General features: G+C 37.8%; 1 protein-coding gene across 6 annotated transcripts in view; it reads right to left on the reverse strand.

Annotated features, from left to right (window-relative positions):
* zgc:77784 (roundabout homolog 2) overlaps positions 1 to 18,273 on the reverse strand; it is a 79,955-nt gene that overhangs the window by 38,774 nt on the left and 22,908 nt on the right. For all 6 annotated transcript variants that reach the window (XM_078929730.1, XM_011482443.4, XM_011482445.4 and 3 more), the window contains exons 3-7: positions 10,066 to 10,223; positions 8,224 to 8,344; positions 8,001 to 8,139; positions 6,491 to 6,618; positions 1,562 to 1,686 (exon numbers count right to left, since the gene is read on the reverse strand). In XM_078929730.1, the coding sequence (XP_078785856.1) occupies positions 1,562 to 1,686; positions 6,491 to 6,618; positions 8,001 to 8,139; positions 8,224 to 8,344; positions 10,066 to 10,223 (671 nt within the window). The remainder of the gene's footprint in view (positions 1 to 1,561; positions 1,687 to 6,490; positions 6,619 to 8,000; positions 8,140 to 8,223; positions 8,345 to 10,065; positions 10,224 to 18,273) is intronic.

The raw sequence follows: 18,273 nt of genomic DNA on the forward strand, positions 1-18,273 counted from the left end.
TTTTACACAATATGCATACATTTCCAGTAAAAATTTAAAAAATTGATTACTTAATGAAGATAAAGTAGGTGTACTTATGCATCAGCAAGACCAATTTTTAATTTTTGGGTCACAGAATAATATTTACATTTTGATAACAAAAAGGCTCCACACATTTCATTACTTGTTTTTAAAGCTATTCTTCTTTTTAATCACTAAATCAGTTTTGTTTACAGAAACAGCAAACCACCACATATTCCACTGGCTTTTTTAATTTTAGTTTTTATTTTATTTACTTATTTTGTTTAAATTAACACCCAATGTGTTGCATTTCTTCTTACCAACCTTACTGTTCTAGACATTAAGTGACTCACAATGTTTCTGCCCCAAAAAATAATATATATTATGTTTAAATACAGTTTTGCATGATATGCATTCTTTTACTACTAAATCTATTCAGTATAATAAGTTAGTGGAGATCAGGAACTTGTAATTTTGCATTGACAAGACAGATATAGAATTTTCGTAGCACAAAACTATATAGTTGACATCCTGGCGATTTAGTGGCTCCACACATTTTATTATTTTGTACATGTTTCTTAAAGAAATTCCTTTTTGATCATTAAATATTTTCTTGTTGAAGTACCGGCAAACAGTACAATCACCACGTCTTTTACTGATATTTTTTTGTTATTTTACTTTTGTGAGCTAATGGACACAGCATTACCTGACAAAATAACCTCCAATGTGTTGTTGATTTTTTTCTTTGCAAAAAGTAACACAATTTTTAAAATAAGAGTGGTGTTGTTGTTATGGAGGCTGGTGCTCACTCACAGTTCTCTTATGTAGTTTTTTTTTTTTTTTAAACTGACATAGATGTGAATGAGGGGGGAGCATCAGTCTATTCAGCCATCCATTTCATTGCATTAAGAGGCTTAGATTTCAGCAGACCGACCAAGGTTATGCGGCTACAGATAATCCACCAAATATAGAAAAATACTCCCCAAGCAGCCACGCCACAAGTATCCCGGAGACTGACAGCACCCAAACCCGTAATCCCTGTTGGTGAACCCAGCTGCTAATTGAGCGGGACTGTTTGAATAGCTGAGGGTAATGTAAAAGGAGGGCAGCGTGTCTGCAGGTTTGTCCCAGGGAAGCGATTCACCCGCCTGGCACACCTCCAGTAAACTGCCTTTCTTTCGCCCACTATTCCTCCACCCTCATCCCAGTAAGTGTGCTCTGGTTGCAAACAGGAGGAACATTTGTTGTCAACATGAAACATCCTCCAATATGACACCCCTCCCCTACTTATGCAAAAGTGTCTAAAACGAATGTGGGCAGCTTGAACAAAAAAGGTGTCATCATCAATTCAGACGAAACCTGCCTGTGAGTCACCGCCGCCTTACAGAAGAACTGTGAAAAACTGTGCTTAGTGGTCTGTTGAATAACAACAAAAGAGGTTCAACACACATGTATAACAATTCAAAGACAACCATAACACAAATTCTTTTGTCCGAAATGTTGCTCCCACTCCAAAATTCACCATCCCCGGATGTTTTTGTGCTCTGGTAATGTTTCTTACCTGGCTGCCCTCTTTCTGCCAGAAGATGGCAGGTGGAGGGTTTCCTGTTGTGCCACACTGGAAGGTGACGCTCCTCCCCTGGGTGGCAATCTGGTCTCGGGGCTTTGTAGCAATCTGTGGCGGTACTGGGAGTATAAAAGGGACAGGGAACATCCATTAGAGGGCTGCCTTCTGCATTAAAATTACATTTGTCTTTTTTTTCTTTTTCTTTTTTTACAAAGCTAATGACCTAATTCTTCAATCTGAAGGTTGGGGTGGGGGATTAGGGTTTTTGTTGGAAAATGGAAAATTACAGAAGTCACACTAGCAAAAAGACTTGCTTTCAAATTGGAGTTTTTTTTTCTTCTAATAATAAAGTCTCTTGTGAGGAACATGCTGTTACATTGAAAGCTGCAGTAGTGATGCGTCATGGAGTTAGCTGACTTTTGATGCTGGAGCAGGTCCTACTTTTTGTACACTTCAGAAGTCAGGTGCTCTTTCAATCACAGGGTGTAAGGGAAATGCTACAATTACTGTATCGAGCAATGTGTGATGAGTCACATGTTTGAAAGAGAAAAATATTCTTGGATGAATTCACAGAAAGAAAGTGGAAAAATAGAGGTGAATGGTTACATTTGCTGCAAATCCTGGATGCAATCTTTAGCAGTCAAATATTCATCAACTCCATTTTGTCAGCGAGCTCAAGTCCAGATCATCCCAAACAAATAGAAAAACACAAATGAAGCACTATCCAGTCTCATCCTGATGACATTTACACTGTTATTTTTGGAAAGGTATGACACTACTAATTTCAGATCCCTTCATGATCCACGCCAACATCTTCTGCAAATTCCCACTGACCACCACCTAGACCTCCACTCTGTGTAATTGGCCGAAACTGTTCTCTAACCTGCGTTTGTCTTCCCTTCAAACGTCTGCTCGATGTATTTGTGCGCTCACACAGGTAAAAAACAATCATTCATTCTGCAGGGTTTCCTCCAGCTTCAAGCTCAAATCTTTTTCGACAAACATCAAATATGTGAGTAATCTAAATGGATTCTGGAGCAACGTGAGTGATGCTTCAACATGAATTTGGCCGTAGATAGGAGAGAAGTGAATCGTCTGTGATGTGGCTCATTCTCACCGAGAGACACTCTAAACAACATCAAAGCCACGTGAGATGTTTTTGTGAATCCTTTTTTTTTCTTCTGATAACATCTTTTAGCAAATATGGTGTTCACTCACACACAAAATTTTGACACTTTCTCCTCACAAGTTGTGGAGGTCTGATGAGGGTAACAGAGAGTGACCGCAGCGGTTCAAGAAACAGTCGTTCATCGATTGTTTATCTGTTTTTTTTCTTTCATCATCTGATAAAAAGGAGTAAATCCATGACCTACTGCCAAAAGCAGGAAAAATACTGAAGCGGAGCAGGGTCTGTTCACTAGGTAACCTATAAGTGGCTTTTTTTTCTCAAAGGCAAGTCAATCACCTTTGAACTTTCATGTAAAATGGGCCAAATTTACAACAGAAATGCAAATAATTTCAAAAATCTTTTTCAATTCTTTTGCTAAATAAAAAAAGAAAGAACCTTAGAGAACCCAAGAAGAATTCTCTTCTGGTTTTTTAAGTGAATTCGACCATTTTTCTTTGCTCATTTTGGGTGGCAGCAGTTTAAAGCAGCCAAATAAAAAAATACATGAGTACACAAATTGAACCACTTGGGTTCTTTAGGGTTAAGAAATCAGTCATGGAGGTGAATAATTTTAGATATTTTATTGTTCTAATTTTTCATTGACAACACACTTGTGCACATAAGACAGTGTGACTTGATTGACAGTTCTTTCTTTCATTCTCACATCTAGAGTTGGGTGTGTTTCATCTTTTTGGCTTTATCCCACAAATTAATCCATGTAATGGAAAAATTTAAATTTAAATTAGCTTAATCATTCTGGAACACTTTTTAACAGCTATAAATTATCGATTGATCAATGATTGGACCCAAATCTACATTCATTTGTACCATGTTGGCTAAACTAAATACGGTAACCTTTTCACTCTAGACAAAGAACATGACTCATCAATTCTTCCATGTTTTCGCTATCTTTGTTGTTTCCCGAGAAATGTCAAAAGAATTCACAAAATCACTCATGTATAAATCCAGCAAAAGAAAGAGTAGATTCGCCATTTTTAAGAGAGGACTATAAACAAAGTGATTTGTTTCATGCTTATCAATAATAAGAAACTTGTTATAAAAATTGTTTAATGTTCTTGGTCTTTTATCACAGATTCCTGTTTTACTGATTTTCGCTGAGGTTCTAGGATGTCCAGGGTTCTCAAACTGTAGAGCAAACCACTGACAAGAGATTGAGCAAGAATAAAGCACGTTTCCATGTTACTGATATTATATAGGAGTTTCATAGAACTCCTTTTATCGTTTCTGTAGTTGAGATACAAAAAGACTGTCCATTTTTGTGCAGAAATCCACACACTCCTATTCCCAGGAGTTAAAGTTGTTCAATCAGAGAAGCAGGATTCCATCAAGCATGTTTGTGGGGCTTAAGCAGCACAATTCTGCTGCATCTGCAGCTCCACTGTGGCTTTCAGAAGCTTAGGGCTCCGTGTGACAGCTACTATATGAAAATAATAAAAAAGACTTATGATATTTGAAAAAAATACTATAAAAAGTTAAAGTAAAAATACGCGAAGAGAAGGAGAGATCGAATGGGTTTGTACAGTATGTGTGCACATGTTTGAGTGTGCTGAATCGAGCTATTTTATTTTGAAAGTCAACTAAACTCTTCTATCTTTCTTACATCTGAAGAGGTCTGAAACCGTTTCTTTTTAACTTTTGTGCTGCTACTGCTACCCCCTGGAGATGCGAGAAACGCCTAATGGAGGACAGATTTGTTTTATTACTTGGTCAAATGAAAGCGTATTGCATTCTAAAAAATTAGAGCGAAGAAAAGTCTATTTTTCTTTAAACATGAACAAGATTGAAAAAAGATCCCTTTTTTTTTTTTTTTTTTACATTGAATGCCGTACACTTCCATAAATATGTTGTAAAAAAAGTAAATGAAAATTCATTTACACATTTCCGAAACCTAGTTTCAAAATAACGTACAAACGTGGGTGCACATGTCTTTTACTTTATGTGGTTTGCACAAATTGAATGTTGAGCCTTATTCAATGAATATTTGGTACGAAAAAATGTTTTGAAAACACTCATTTTCTTTTTAAATATTTTATTAAAGGGATAAAAAGGCCCCATAATTCAATATTTTATGATTTTCCATCTGTGTCTCAGTGTTTGCTCATTGTAGATTCCTCGTCAGTCCAACTCCTATCATCTTTTGATCTATTTTAAAAGCGTTCAAAGTGGTTTTTGAGCCGCAATTATTCCATTTTTACCTAGATCAAAAAACCTGTTGCATTTTCTAGAACATAGTTTCTGCTGAGCGGCAGTGGCTTATGAGAAAGGTCTTGGCAGGACTGTTGGCATGGAGTAAGCCTGCATTCTTTACCATCGTACCTTTGATTACTTGCTCTCCCGCTAGCTTACAGTCCTTCACACCTCCAACTTAACATTAGCAGTGCCACAAAAATGGCGAGGAATACTTGAGCTTTACAGCTGTACAGTTTTGATCCAGATGTCAGCTCAGACAAGGAAAACAAATACATACTCGGATCTATTTGTCTGCAAATGGATGCATCGGAATGGAGAGAAGCAGGGAGCCGGGGGCTCTCTACTTGTAGTTTCTACGTAGCTTTTTAAAATGTTTTTATTTCTTTGTCTGCTCAGGACAAAATGATTTGGATAAAGAAATACTTAAAAATGCTGTTTTCATCTTCATTTTCTTTATACATTTCCTCAACCATCAAAAAAATTGCACAAGAAAATTTTAAAAACACCAAAAACACAATATTCATTGGAGTGGGTCTTTAAGAGGAACAGTTTCATAGCCATCTGTCAAAGCATATGTGCTCATCCATCATCATGTTTAGCTTAAATGCTTGGCAATGCCAGTTAGCATCTGTATTTAAGCAGCAGACATTATGGTGTTTGAGTTGCATTACTGCAGAAAAGGATTTACATGGTGTAACATTACCATGACACACTCCCCTCCACGCAGCAGATGTGTGTGTATGTGTGTGGAAGAGGGGTCTTTAATCTGCTGTACATTAAGTCACTCTGACTGAGGCACACCAAATGCCTGACTGCAGCAACAAGCATGTTGTCAACATGTCAGCATCTAATGGAAGGACTTATTACCGCCACTAAGCTCTGATTGTTGCCTTTTAAAACGATTTTAGAAATACCACAGAAAACGGGGTTAACTAAAAAAGGGGGAAAGTTACATTTTTTTCTTGATTCACTCAAGAAATCCTTCTTTTAAAAAAAAATTAAACATGGAGTGAGCTTCCTGTAATAATAGAGGAAATTGAAAGATGATGGAGAGAAATTGATATTAATTAAACGAAAAAGAGAGACTGAGCTGCAAAACAGAGGATAAAAATTACACAAAATGAGAAAGGAAAACTCTTGCTTTTGGATTTCATTTCACTGATAAAGGCTTAGTGGATGAAGTCATCTCACTGTTTTTAATTCACAGCAAAGAAAAAAGCCAGAAAAAAAGAGAAAGAAAAAGTGACACTAACGTAGAAAGAGGAAGGAGATAAAGAGACAGAGGGGAAAAGAGGGAGAGTCATGTCTTATTAATACTGTGACTGTTCTCTGGCAGTGAGTTAAAGCACACAGCCACCAAACATCTGTCAAATGGCGTAATCCATACGCTTTAGCATAAGCTGCTGGCACCACCCCTGGACTGGCACACAAACTCAGATAAAAAAAACCCAACTGAACATTAGACGTTGACATGTGCACAGGCTGCATATCGATGCAGTTGTATTGCCTGCTCTCATGTTCAATTAGCATTTTGTATTCCTCACCGTGGACCTGCAGCATGGCAGAAACCGACGTTTTGCCCACGCTGTTCTCAGATGTGCAGGTGTACGTCCCTTCATCCTGCTCTTTCACTCGGAAAAGGCGCAGGTTGTTGCCGTTGCGAATTTCAAACCTGAGGATGAAGAAATTACCCTTCTAAGAACTGCAAAAAAAGGCACTAATCCAAAGTGCAACAAAATAATGTCATTTCTTTCTCTCTCCTGACAGAATTGTCAACTATTTAAATAGAATTATGCATAAATCAGTCCTTAGATATTATCATTGGCATCCAAAGGGTTAATGGAATATTTGCAAATCAAGAAACGGTGGCCATTAAATGAAAGTGTTGAATACTTTTTCATTTAGCTGCATGAAAAAAACATTTATCTCCAAAGAGCCAACAAAAAACAACAGAATATAAATATAATTAAGTTGTCAATGTCTTTGGAAACATAAAACGTTTGATCCCCTTTTTTTCATTAACCCTAGAAACACGAAAGGAGAAAGCTAGAAGAAAAACACGATAAAAGATAAGAAAGTCAGAGACTAAAAGAAAAAAATAATGAATGCAAATGTTTCTTGCTTTTACACTTGTTTTTCCAATTATTGCTGTAACGGTTGGTTGATTATCAGGAATCCAGTTGTTCAAAAAGGAACATACATTCAACTAAAGATCTTTATGTAATGTTTTTGTGGAAAAATCTTGGTCAAAACATATTTATTTATTTATGGTTCCAGTTTTTAAGACTAGAAGACTGAAGGACACAGTTGCTTAAACAAATATACAAAACAACATTTTCTGTCAGATAATTTGAAAGGCTGTAGACAAAAGACGACCTTGCAACATAAAAACTCAAAATTGTTGTCAGTTTATGTCGAAACTGTTCACAGAAAGATTTGAGTCACCGCTGCTTTGACAAACTGTGACGAATATTAATAAAAAACAGATTTTATTCTATATAAAAACTAACAATACCCCTTACAGTCTCAAAAAATGATGTATTTTTTCACTAAACTTTTTCAAAACATAATTCATTGTATTCATTGTAATCTTTGAGTGTTTTGCTGAGTATCAACTGGTGAAAAGATGATTAAATGTATTTTTATTTTATTTTAACACTTTAAATGTTTTTTTTAATTTGCAGCTTATTTTAAAAAAAACGTTTTTTCTTTATTGGTTTGTGCACATAACATGCACATTTCTGTGTGTGAAAGACAAAAAATACTATTTAACTATTTAAATCTATTCATCTTTAAAAGACAAGTTATTTATTTTTTATGTAAAAGTCCTTATCTTGTGCAGAAGTTAAAAAAATGTGAGTTTGTAAAAAAAAGGTTAAAAAATCACTAATTTGATGTTGATGTATAAAATTATTTTCGTTGTTATGGTAATAAAGAACATTTTACATGAGCAAAAACAATCAGATTTGCTTATATTTCTAAAAATATTCATTGCAAATTTCACGTTTTGGGTCATTTTCTCTATTGATGAGTCCTCATGCCTGTTACTCTCACCTCCCTCGGGGAAGCTCTCCTCCCTCCCGTTGCCATCGCACAGTGGGAGCGGGATCCCCGTGAACCTCACATGTGAAGTCCACAGTCTCTTCCTCCATCACCACCTGGTTCACGGGCCTCCGTACCAGCACAGGGCGCTCTGCGGGAGCCACAGAAGCGTCAACATGGGCCAATTTTTCTCCAGCTGCTTAAAGCATGATGGACACAAACAGTTTGAGCTCACCGTACACCACCAGCTCTGCAGGATCGCTGTCCCTCTCACCAACCATGTTGGTGCCCACACACACATACATGCCAGCGTCACTCTTTTTGGTGTGATAGATCATCAGCTTGCCTCCTTGCAACTGAAAGAAAACAGAGTTTCAACAAGATGTCGTTTCAAACTTTTGGCTCAAAAGCTCAAATTCAAATCAAGTTTTGCAGTTTATTATATTTGCAGGTTGCATATAGTTTAGGGCAAGGTTGTATGGGTTAAACGATCCCTCACTACAGCTTCTGTAATGTTAACATTCTTGACCAGCTTTAGCTCGTCAGCGTCGACATCTCTGAAAAAAAAACTTTCAACAGTCCCTGATTGTGCCACGCCATTGATTTTACACATGAGAGGACAGGACGACAGTGACACTGAGAGTCAGAGACATTTTCCAGATCGCAGCAGGCAAGACGTCTGCACAGAATTATAGTGTTTTGAAACCATTGTCAGTCAAAATGAGTGTCCGCCCTTGTATAATGAATGTTTGCTTGCCTACTCAAGGTCAGAAGCGAAAGGGAAAAGAGCACAAGCTGAAGTCTTTCCACTGAGACCAACAGTGACTCCATGTTTCTAACTGATGACAGCTGTGATGACCGCTCATCACAAAGAAGAAAAAATGTTTGATTGTTTAGTCAAACGTTTTCACAATTTTATGAAGACCCAAATCTGTCACTACAAAATTCTTAGTCAAATGATCATAAATTTTTTACTCGTTCAATTATAACTGCATGGCCTCCAGCGGTTTTCAGTGGGAACTACAACTGAGGATTATTTTAACCACAGTTAACTGAATATTTGATAATAATTGTAACAACAGTTCAGTTTTAAGGATTCATATTTATGCATGGAGATCAGAGAAATGTCAGAAAAATGTACCCCATCATTTTGACCTCTTTGTGTTTATTCTCTTTCACATGAAACTGATAAAATTGCACATTTCTGATGTAAATCTTTAAAAACATTCCCAGGCAGTAAACCTTCAGCGTTTATTTGCAGACATAAAAAGGGAATGGAAAAACTGTGAACTTTATGTGTGCAAATATTGCTGCAGTTACAGCTAAATTGATGCCTTAAATCTCTGTTGTGGTAACTTTTAAACGTATTTATCATTATGAGAACATTCATTTCATACGCATACTGAAATTATTAAGACCTTTTTAAAGATACCATCCACAATCTTTATTTTTCAATTTTTTTATTTGATCATCTTTTCAGCTTTTTTTAGCCTCTGATTTGGAAGAGTTGCTTTTTTTGTAAGGATTAAAATGTGTCATATTCTACTGTGCACTATAAAATTCTAATAAGTTAGTATTCTGCATTTGTTCTCTTTCAAAGTCCCTCTTTCTACTGTAGATAGCCGTCTACTGCATTACTTTTTTCCTCTACTACTTCCTTTAATACTTTAAAATGTTTTAAAATGTGCTTTAAATATGGCTTCTGAGTTTTTTAATTTCAATAAACAGCTAGATGTATTGATTTATAAACATTTGAATTACTTATGAGTTATTTCCAGTTTTAAAGCAAAACACTGCATCTTCTGTTTTTTTTATATATATACATATATATATATATATATATATATATAAAATTCCCAGCAGATGTTGAATAGACAGAGTACTTTGAGAGATTAAATCTACGTAGGCCGTTCATTGGTTCATGCAAATTTTGGAAGGTCTGGTCTGTTTTAGAATAAATATAAGAATGTGTGACCCCCTGATGACATGCTTGTGTACTTGTAAAATTAAATACCTTTAAGAATTGCACTTTTTAAAAAAGGTGGTTCAGTTGAGTACGCCTTTGTGTTGAACTCACAGTGATGCGGTCATCTTTGGTGCTGACTCGGGCGTTGTTGCGTTTCCAGGACACGGAGGGCTCAGGGTGACCTCGCGGAGGCACACACTCCAGCACGGCAGGCTCACCAGCAGCCACCACCACGTCACTCGGGGCCTGGCGAAAGTCATCTCTCAGGACTGAGAAGAGGGACACAAATCAAATTAGCCTTATGGGCCCTCTCTCTGTGAACGTTGGATGTATTTTAACACAGCAAGAAGCAGCACCACTCATAAAAATGACCTTCTATACACTAATGGTTTATGTGTATTTAAAATGTCTCTTTGAGGAAAGTGAACACAGTGACAAAGTTCATTACTGTCTGTATGAGCATGACTGCTCAAATCCTCTCAATGTTCTTGTTAGACTGGCAGTTTTGAAGCTTTCCCAAGCCTGCGCCCTTCTCCCCTGTCTGTCCTGTCAGAGCAGATGAATAATGCACGTCCCTCAGCCGAACATGAAGAAAACAAATAATATTGCATCCATAATTTAGCCCCTGTGTGAGTGTGTGTGTGTGTGGAGGGGGGGATGAGAAGCTCCTGCATTAAAGAGGGGACTGCATCTGTGATTTAGAATCTTACAAACCCGTGGCACCGCTTTGACTCATCTGAAATGAGAAAACCGATTCCCGTATCAGCCCTGAAGTCTGAGCTCGCACCACCCTGTGGAGGTGGACAGGATGAGAGCTCTGACATGGTGACCTTTGATATCCTCTAATCTTCTGCTGCAACTGTCAGATGAAAACGTGGCACTGAACTGTGAACTGAGCCTTCTCTGGAGACTTCCTGTACAATGGAAACTCATTCTTCGACAATGACAGGCGCACACATTCTTTGGTGATGTTAGCCCACATGCTGCCGCCTGCAGATCTTTTTTTTTTTTTTTTTTCAAATTAAGGAGTATCATCCCGATATAATCAATAACTGCAGTCTCCTTTTACAATGTCATGAATATTTTAGCAGCCCTTACTGCTGCAACGATTAAATGTCCTGTGCTTTTTTGTCAGTGTGCAATATGTGGCAAAATAGTCAATGTTAACACAGATGAAGTTCAATCAGCAACAAAGCTAGCTACCACGGAATCAGGTTTATGTGCCCAGCAGGTATCCGCATTTGACACTCAGTCTAACTTCTTTACTGGATTTTTTTTGTATGTATCACAAAATCCTAACATTTACATTAAAAAAATCAAAAATATGCAGTGTGGGAGGTTCTATGAAAGAAAAAACATTACAATTTCAAGACAATGGTAAAGTAGTATTGCTGCACGGTGGCGCAGTGGTTAGCGCTCTTGCCTCATTGCAAGAAGAACCCTGGTTGGAGGGGGACCTGAAATAGAATTACCAATGTGGGACCTTTCTGTTCTATCACGGGTTTTTCTCTGGGGATTCCCGTCCAAAAACATGCTTCATAGGTTAATTGGTCACCCTAAATTGTTTGACTGTAGCCCTGTGTCAGACCGGCAACCTGTTCAGGTGGCCAGGATAGGCTCCAGCAGCCCGTGACCCCAAAAGGGAGAGAAAACTTGTTTAAAAGGTGAATGAATGGGTAAAACATTAAAATGAGTCAACGCTTCTTTTTGTGTGTGTGTGGGTGTGTGTGTGTGTGTGTCAGGGATGCCACAATTAAGCCTATGTTAAACTACTGAACTGAATGAAAGTGAATTGTTGCATCCCCGTTTGCATATGTTTATGTTGAAAGTGTCAAACACAAGTGATGTGGTTTTTAGTTTTTTCTGTTGTTGTTCTGTTAACACGCAAATCAAGTAGCCAACCAAAACAAAACCGTGACCCAAAACTCCAGGTTTTGAACCGAAACCTGGGGAAAGTGAAAGAGAATGTGTCATGGTTTGAGTTTGTTTTGTCTTGGTTTTTGCTTTAGTTCTTGTTCTGTCTTGTTTGGTTCTGTTTCCTGTTTTATTTTGGAAGGTTTCCTGTCTTGTCTTGTCTTGAGTTGTACTTCCTTGGTCCCCATCTGCCCTGATCGTGTTCACCTGTGTCTTGTCTGCCCTGTCTGTATATAAGTCTTGTCTCTGCCTTCCTCTTGTGCTGGTCCATTAACGTCTTCATGCCTCGTCGTCCCTTCATGCCATGTTCCTTGTTTCATGCCACGCCACAGTGAGTTTTTGTTTTGTTTTGTCATTCCTGCTCTGCAGCGCTTTTTGTTATTAAAACCCTCTAGTCCTGAACCCGTTGGCCTCCCGTCTCTGCGTCTGGGTCCTACCGGCTCTCGAGCCCCCCCCCCCCCCGTGACAGAATGCATAATAAATTTACATAAAATTGAAATGTTCACCACGTTCGCTACCAAATGGCCCAAATGACGCCATAGCGCATGATGATCAAATACAGAGTAGTCAAAATATCTAGTGAAAAAAACCCAAAACATATACTCAACCAATGAAGCAGGGAATTTGCTGGAATCAGGCTGGTTCCTCGAACACAACACAACTTCGAGCGAAACACAAAACATCAAACTGCCACCGCAAAAGCAGTTCAGCACAACAATAAAAAATGGATCCAAATGCTGCTGGTGGGAGCCCTAAACTCTGTTCTGCCCTGTCAGCTTTCAAAAGAACAGCTCAGCAAATAAGAACCTGAATGAAAGAGATATAGGTGGAATAAGACGAGGCATCCATTTGGACAAAAACTAAACCTGACAAACACCTGCAGCAGAGCAGCGCTGCTGCAGATGGGGATCCCAAGTGGCTCCGAAATGATGCTGTGCATCCATCTTAATACATCATACAGACATTTGATCAACCAATAATTTATGTTTGTAACAAAACGCCAACAATCATCTCATGTTAATGCATAATTATGACAAATAAAAAAGGGAAAATGTAAAAACTGTGCTCAAGTCTTTTTTATATATATTTTTTTAAATGTGTCAGATTACAAGACCCCAAAAGTATTTACTTGATCAAGTCTACCAACAAAAGATCTTTTTTTCCCTCTCATGATTTTAGATTTAAAGATATTTAAATAAAATAAATCTTTCAAAAACAAACCTTTTACTTTACATTCACTCATATTTGACATCTGAAGTGGAATCAAACCACTGCAGAGCAAAATTCTCCATCATGTCAACAAGCAGCTTTAAATATTAAGTTTTTAATGTTTACTAAAGTGTTTACTAAAAATCCCACTTAACAGCTCAAAGTGGAAATAAGGAGCCAATTCTTCTTTTACAGGTGATAGTGAGTAAAGATTTTTGAATGAATGCTATTCTCCACTTGTTTTTGCAGAATTTTGCATCATCCAAACAGCTGGTAAAGCTGTTCACAGTCGACCTTTTAAATGAGCTAAAAATAAAGTTTGCACCTATGAGCCTGTGCTGTCTTTGTTTCAGTTCCCAGAAACTCATCATGCTGATGAAACTTCTCGGCAACCGCTGTCACTTTGGTCAACCAACGGCATCAATTTACCCCAAATGTGGTCCCAAATCATTTAGAGCAAGTTGTGATGAATTTATGAAGATGCCAGAATATTTTCCCTCTAAACAAAATGAGTTTGGTGAACCGTTTCACACCTTACAGTCTTTTTTTAACGTTTTAATTTAGTTGTTGCTCACTTCTGTGTGAGCCTAACCTAAACCGGTTGCTTCTAAAAACCACAAAGCAAAATTGCAAAGTAAAGATAGATTAAAAATCTTTCAGTTTTTTGTAAACAAATTGTCAGGAAACTGTGGGGAAGGACCCCATAGGCAGGCTTATGGCAGAAACTCAAATTTTAATAACATTAAACATGAACTAAGAGTCCAAAAGGTGACAAAGTAGATGACTTGATTATAAAGAACTGAAAACCAGACACTAAATACACTGGGAGAGATTCCCTCAAATCAAGACAGCTGTGGATAATTAGCAACCCAAACTGGTGTGATTGACAGGCAGGAAACTTCTAAACAGAACTAAGGAAATATCCCTCCATCCATGTTCTGAACCCACTTTGGGGGTCATAGGGTTACTGGAGCCTGTCCCAGGCTGGGTACACCCTAAACAGGTCACCAGTCTGTTGTAAGGCCACATAAGTACAACTAAGTCTGGGGACGAATTGGAGAATCTATGAAGCTTGTTTTTGGACCAAGCCAAAGGATGCACAAGGAGGACATGCAAACTCCACTCAGAAAGGTCCCTACTGAGATTTGAACCATAGCCTTCTTGCTCGAAGGCAGGAGTGTTTTTCACTACATAACTGTGCAGCCACCAAGAAAATCAAACTGACAAAAGGGCACAATCCTCATACAAAGTTTACTACGAGATGAACAGAGGGTAAAGTTAAATGTATAATTATTGATATTATTGATGCTGCTGGGTTTCTCAAATGTTACCTACTTCATTGTTGCTTTTCTTTTCACATCACTGCTATCTTTTAAATAATTAGGCTTGGAAGAAAAAAAGAGAGAACAGAAATACAAAAACGTTTTAACCCCCTCATGCCAAATGACACTAATTTGCATCAAACCATTAAATCCAAGACTCCACTTAATTTAGGATCACCTTGAATTGAAAAAAAAAATTAATGACTTTTTTTTTAATAATATAGGACTAATTCAGGCATGAAGGAGTTAGGATGAAAGTTAGATAATTTAATAAAATAGCATAAAAAAATAGCAAAATAAAGAGCAAAAGAAATGCAAAAGAAATGCAAAAGAAGTGTAAAAAAGACAAAAACAAAACTGAACTGAACTGGCAACAGAATGAAAATGAATGACTGTGTAAAAGTCTGGCTGTCTCCAAGAAATGTCTCTGTTTGATATAGGTGACAGAAAGCAGCTGTTCAGACATTTTCATGAATTCATGAATTTTTATTTATTTAGTACTTTGCAACTCCTGTAGGAGTTCCAAAGTTCACAATAAAATGAAGACTGAAGAAAGTTTAAAATTAAAAACAGTGTAAAATCACAAAAAGCAGTCAGCAATAAAATACACAAAAAATAAATAAGAATGCAATAAAAGTAATAAAAGGAAATGCCACACAATACTGAGCATTAAAGGTCATTCTAAAAAGTTGTGTTTTTAATTTTCATGTCTTCAAACAACTTTGTGTTCTTCATCTCATGCCTATCAGAGCGGACTCAAACATTTGTACAAATCTCGCAAGAAATCAGTTTTTAATTTTACACTACTTCAAAAGAGTGATCGACCAAAAGTCTGTTCAAATCTGAAAAGGACTTGCAAACACATTTGCAGGCACATAATGATTAGAACTAACCACAAAGTGAACAGCAACATACTGTCAAAAACTAAATCTAACAGAGCAAATAGCTTTTTTTAGGCTGCACTTAGTTCCCCACAGAATATCTTTTTGCCTCACAAAAAGTGTGGTTTAAAAGGAATTTTGAAGAAATCAAACATGGAGTTTCTTTTCTATTCAGCAGCTAAAAATTTGACTTTTGAGCTACTTTTTTGTCATGCTGTGCTGCAACATGTCATAAACAAAAGTTCAAAGCAATTTAAGCTTATAACCTTTTAGAAAATGGTGAAATTTACGGTTCAGTGTAAGCGACATTCATTGGCATTCATTGATAAACAAAGACAGAGTGGAAAGACCCATTAGAGGATGTAATAAGCAGCTTTAAGAGGGGAGAAGAAAACAACACACGTAGGAGTTTTAAAGCAAATTCGTGCTTCACCAAATGACTCGTGTTCACTTGGATGCCTGTTTAAAATGCTCCGCAGAGGTGATTGAAAAGGCTGAATTATTTTTAGACCTCTGACTGTAGGGCCTGGCTAGGAACACGGGATCTTTGTTTTCATGCCATGGTGACTGAAGTGTAAAAGTAACGACCAGGCAGTTAATCCCCCAACACTCACGCACACCCACAAAAACGCATTTGAATCCCTCAGCACAAACCCCCTAAAAGTGGGACATTTTAGGGCTGACACGTGTCAGAGAGCAGAGGCCTGACATTCCCAGCTCCAAAATTTCCTTTGAAGCTGCATGGAGTTGATGTGATCCTTTCCTGCTCCGGCTTTTAAGTCTGGAGCAATGGGCAGAGCTCCTCTTGGATGCCTGACGTCTACTCCATGGTGAGACAAAGTCCCTTTCCCGAGGGGTTGCTGTCCTCTGCAACGTCCCAGACATAATATGAGCGGGTTTGCCGGGTAATCTCTCTCCTCGCTGCGGTCCGTCTACACCGAGTTCAGACAGGCAGAACAGTTACTGCAGGGCGCCTGAGGTTTTGCCCCGCTTCTGCACAGACAAATCCCCACGTTCTCCTGTGAGCGTTAACAATGCCAAAAGCAAGCCCAAAATGATTTTTATCATTCTGTCCTGTAGGAGCTTTACTAAGCACAGTCTTTTTTTTCTTCTAATCTATACTGATATATAAATTAGGACATTTAATCTCCAGGAAATATTCATAGTTTGATTTGGAAGTGACATTTGTCTTTGTAAAGCAGCGTTAGACACATAGAAGCTAAAGATCTGTTGATGTTTTTTTTTTTAATCAAAACTAACACAGAAACAGATAAATCATACAAAATCAAAATCAATCATTCTTCAAATAAACCATAGATCCTGCATGTTAAAGTCCCACTCTGATCTTTTTTTTAATCTACTGTAAAAGCGTTCCCAGTGGTCTTTTATTTACAATTATACTGTTTTTAGGCAAAAGAGAAAAAAACTGTTGTTTTCTAGAACAGTTTCTGCAAAGTAGGTCATTACAAATTCGTTGGGGAACCGTTGGCACAGAGCAACCCCGCCCCCCTTCCTGTTGCTGAGAGTTCCGTGCTTGTAGCCCACCCAGCATATTTTCTATGTCACAAAAACACTCTATTTCCAACCGCATTTTATCGTCTACTCCTGATTCACCACAAGTTGACTAAACATAATTTTAACCTTAATTTTCTCAACATATGTCCTCCATCGTTAGAAAAACACTAAAAATACAATTATCATCAGAGGGGGAGCAATTTGCAAAATCCCAAACCTCGTTGACAGGTGGGAGGGAGGGCAGGAAGTTAAAAGGCCAGCAGGAGTGAACATTTTGGAAAGTCGGGAGTTCCAGTTCCTTCTGTTTTGTTCTTTTGGTCATGAGTTGTAAACCCATTAGGGAAGTGGTCTAATCCTATAGTAGTGATACTGCCCTGCCGTGATGGAGACTCTGCCTGCAGAGTGCAGAGATTGTTTTAATCCACCCATTGTCTGATTGTGTTGATGGGGGAATAGAAACCACTCCAGGGTAAACAGCCTTTATGAGACAACCTCTGCCATAGAATATCCCTCATACGGGGGTTTTAAATAAAGCTCCATAAAGACACCCCAGTGCATATATTACTGCATCCAAACTATTTCTGCAGCAACGGTTGATTTGCACCTGCACTTCCTTTTCACTGAGTGAAAAACACAAGCAGAAGACAGGAAATAAGCCTCAGCCACAAGTTTTATTCCTTTAAATCCCTCATCAGGAGTAAGAGGAACATCTGGCTCTAAAGCCTTTTAAGCAAGTTTTATTTTTTATTTGTCCCACTTTATTTTAATCCCTCCATACCATGTGACATGCTCTCAGAGGAAGCTTTTGCATTCATGATTTTGAAAAGGAAACTACTACAACTGTGTTTCTTTAAACCACCTCAAGAATGAGGTAATGGATTTGTGCACGCCCCCACTCCCTTAGCATTCCGGCTTTTACAACTGCAGAGGAAGTCAGACAGTTCCTGGCAGCCTGGAGTGAAAGAAACAGTGGAAAGAAGTCACAATAATGATCGCTGCTAGGAATTCTGAGAGATACAAACCACTCACAGTGACATTCCCTACGAGGAAGGTACAACCACCACAAAATAATCATAATAATCCCTTGTGGACCTCAAGGAGCATAATTGTTCATTTGAGGAGAAAAGCATTCACTTGCAAATAAAGGAAGTTGCATGTTCTGAATATGGCCATACTCTTGAGGAGTTAAGACATGACCGTCACTCTAATTTGGAAGTATGCTTTGCCTTTTTAGATTTTTAATGTACTTTAGTTTTAGGTTTTAATCCAAATTATGTGTGCCTTCTCTGTGATACCTTTGGAGAACACCATAAACACAAAAACAACCAGTCAAATTTATGCAAGCAATGGTGACAATTATCTTTTTCTTCTCCCGGGGCTATAATAACTAGGCAAGGGAATTCAAAGAGTCACGCATTTGAAATAAAACATGTTAAAAGGTGTAAGATTTGAAATATATGTATATTTTTTAAAGATAG

The sequence above is a fragment of the Oryzias latipes genome, chromosome 13, assembly GCF_053564925.1.
Source record: "Oryzias latipes strain Hd-rR chromosome 13, Olatipes_Hd-rR_3.1".
NCBI classification, from domain to species: domain Eukaryota; kingdom Metazoa; phylum Chordata; class Actinopteri; order Beloniformes; family Adrianichthyidae; genus Oryzias; species Oryzias latipes.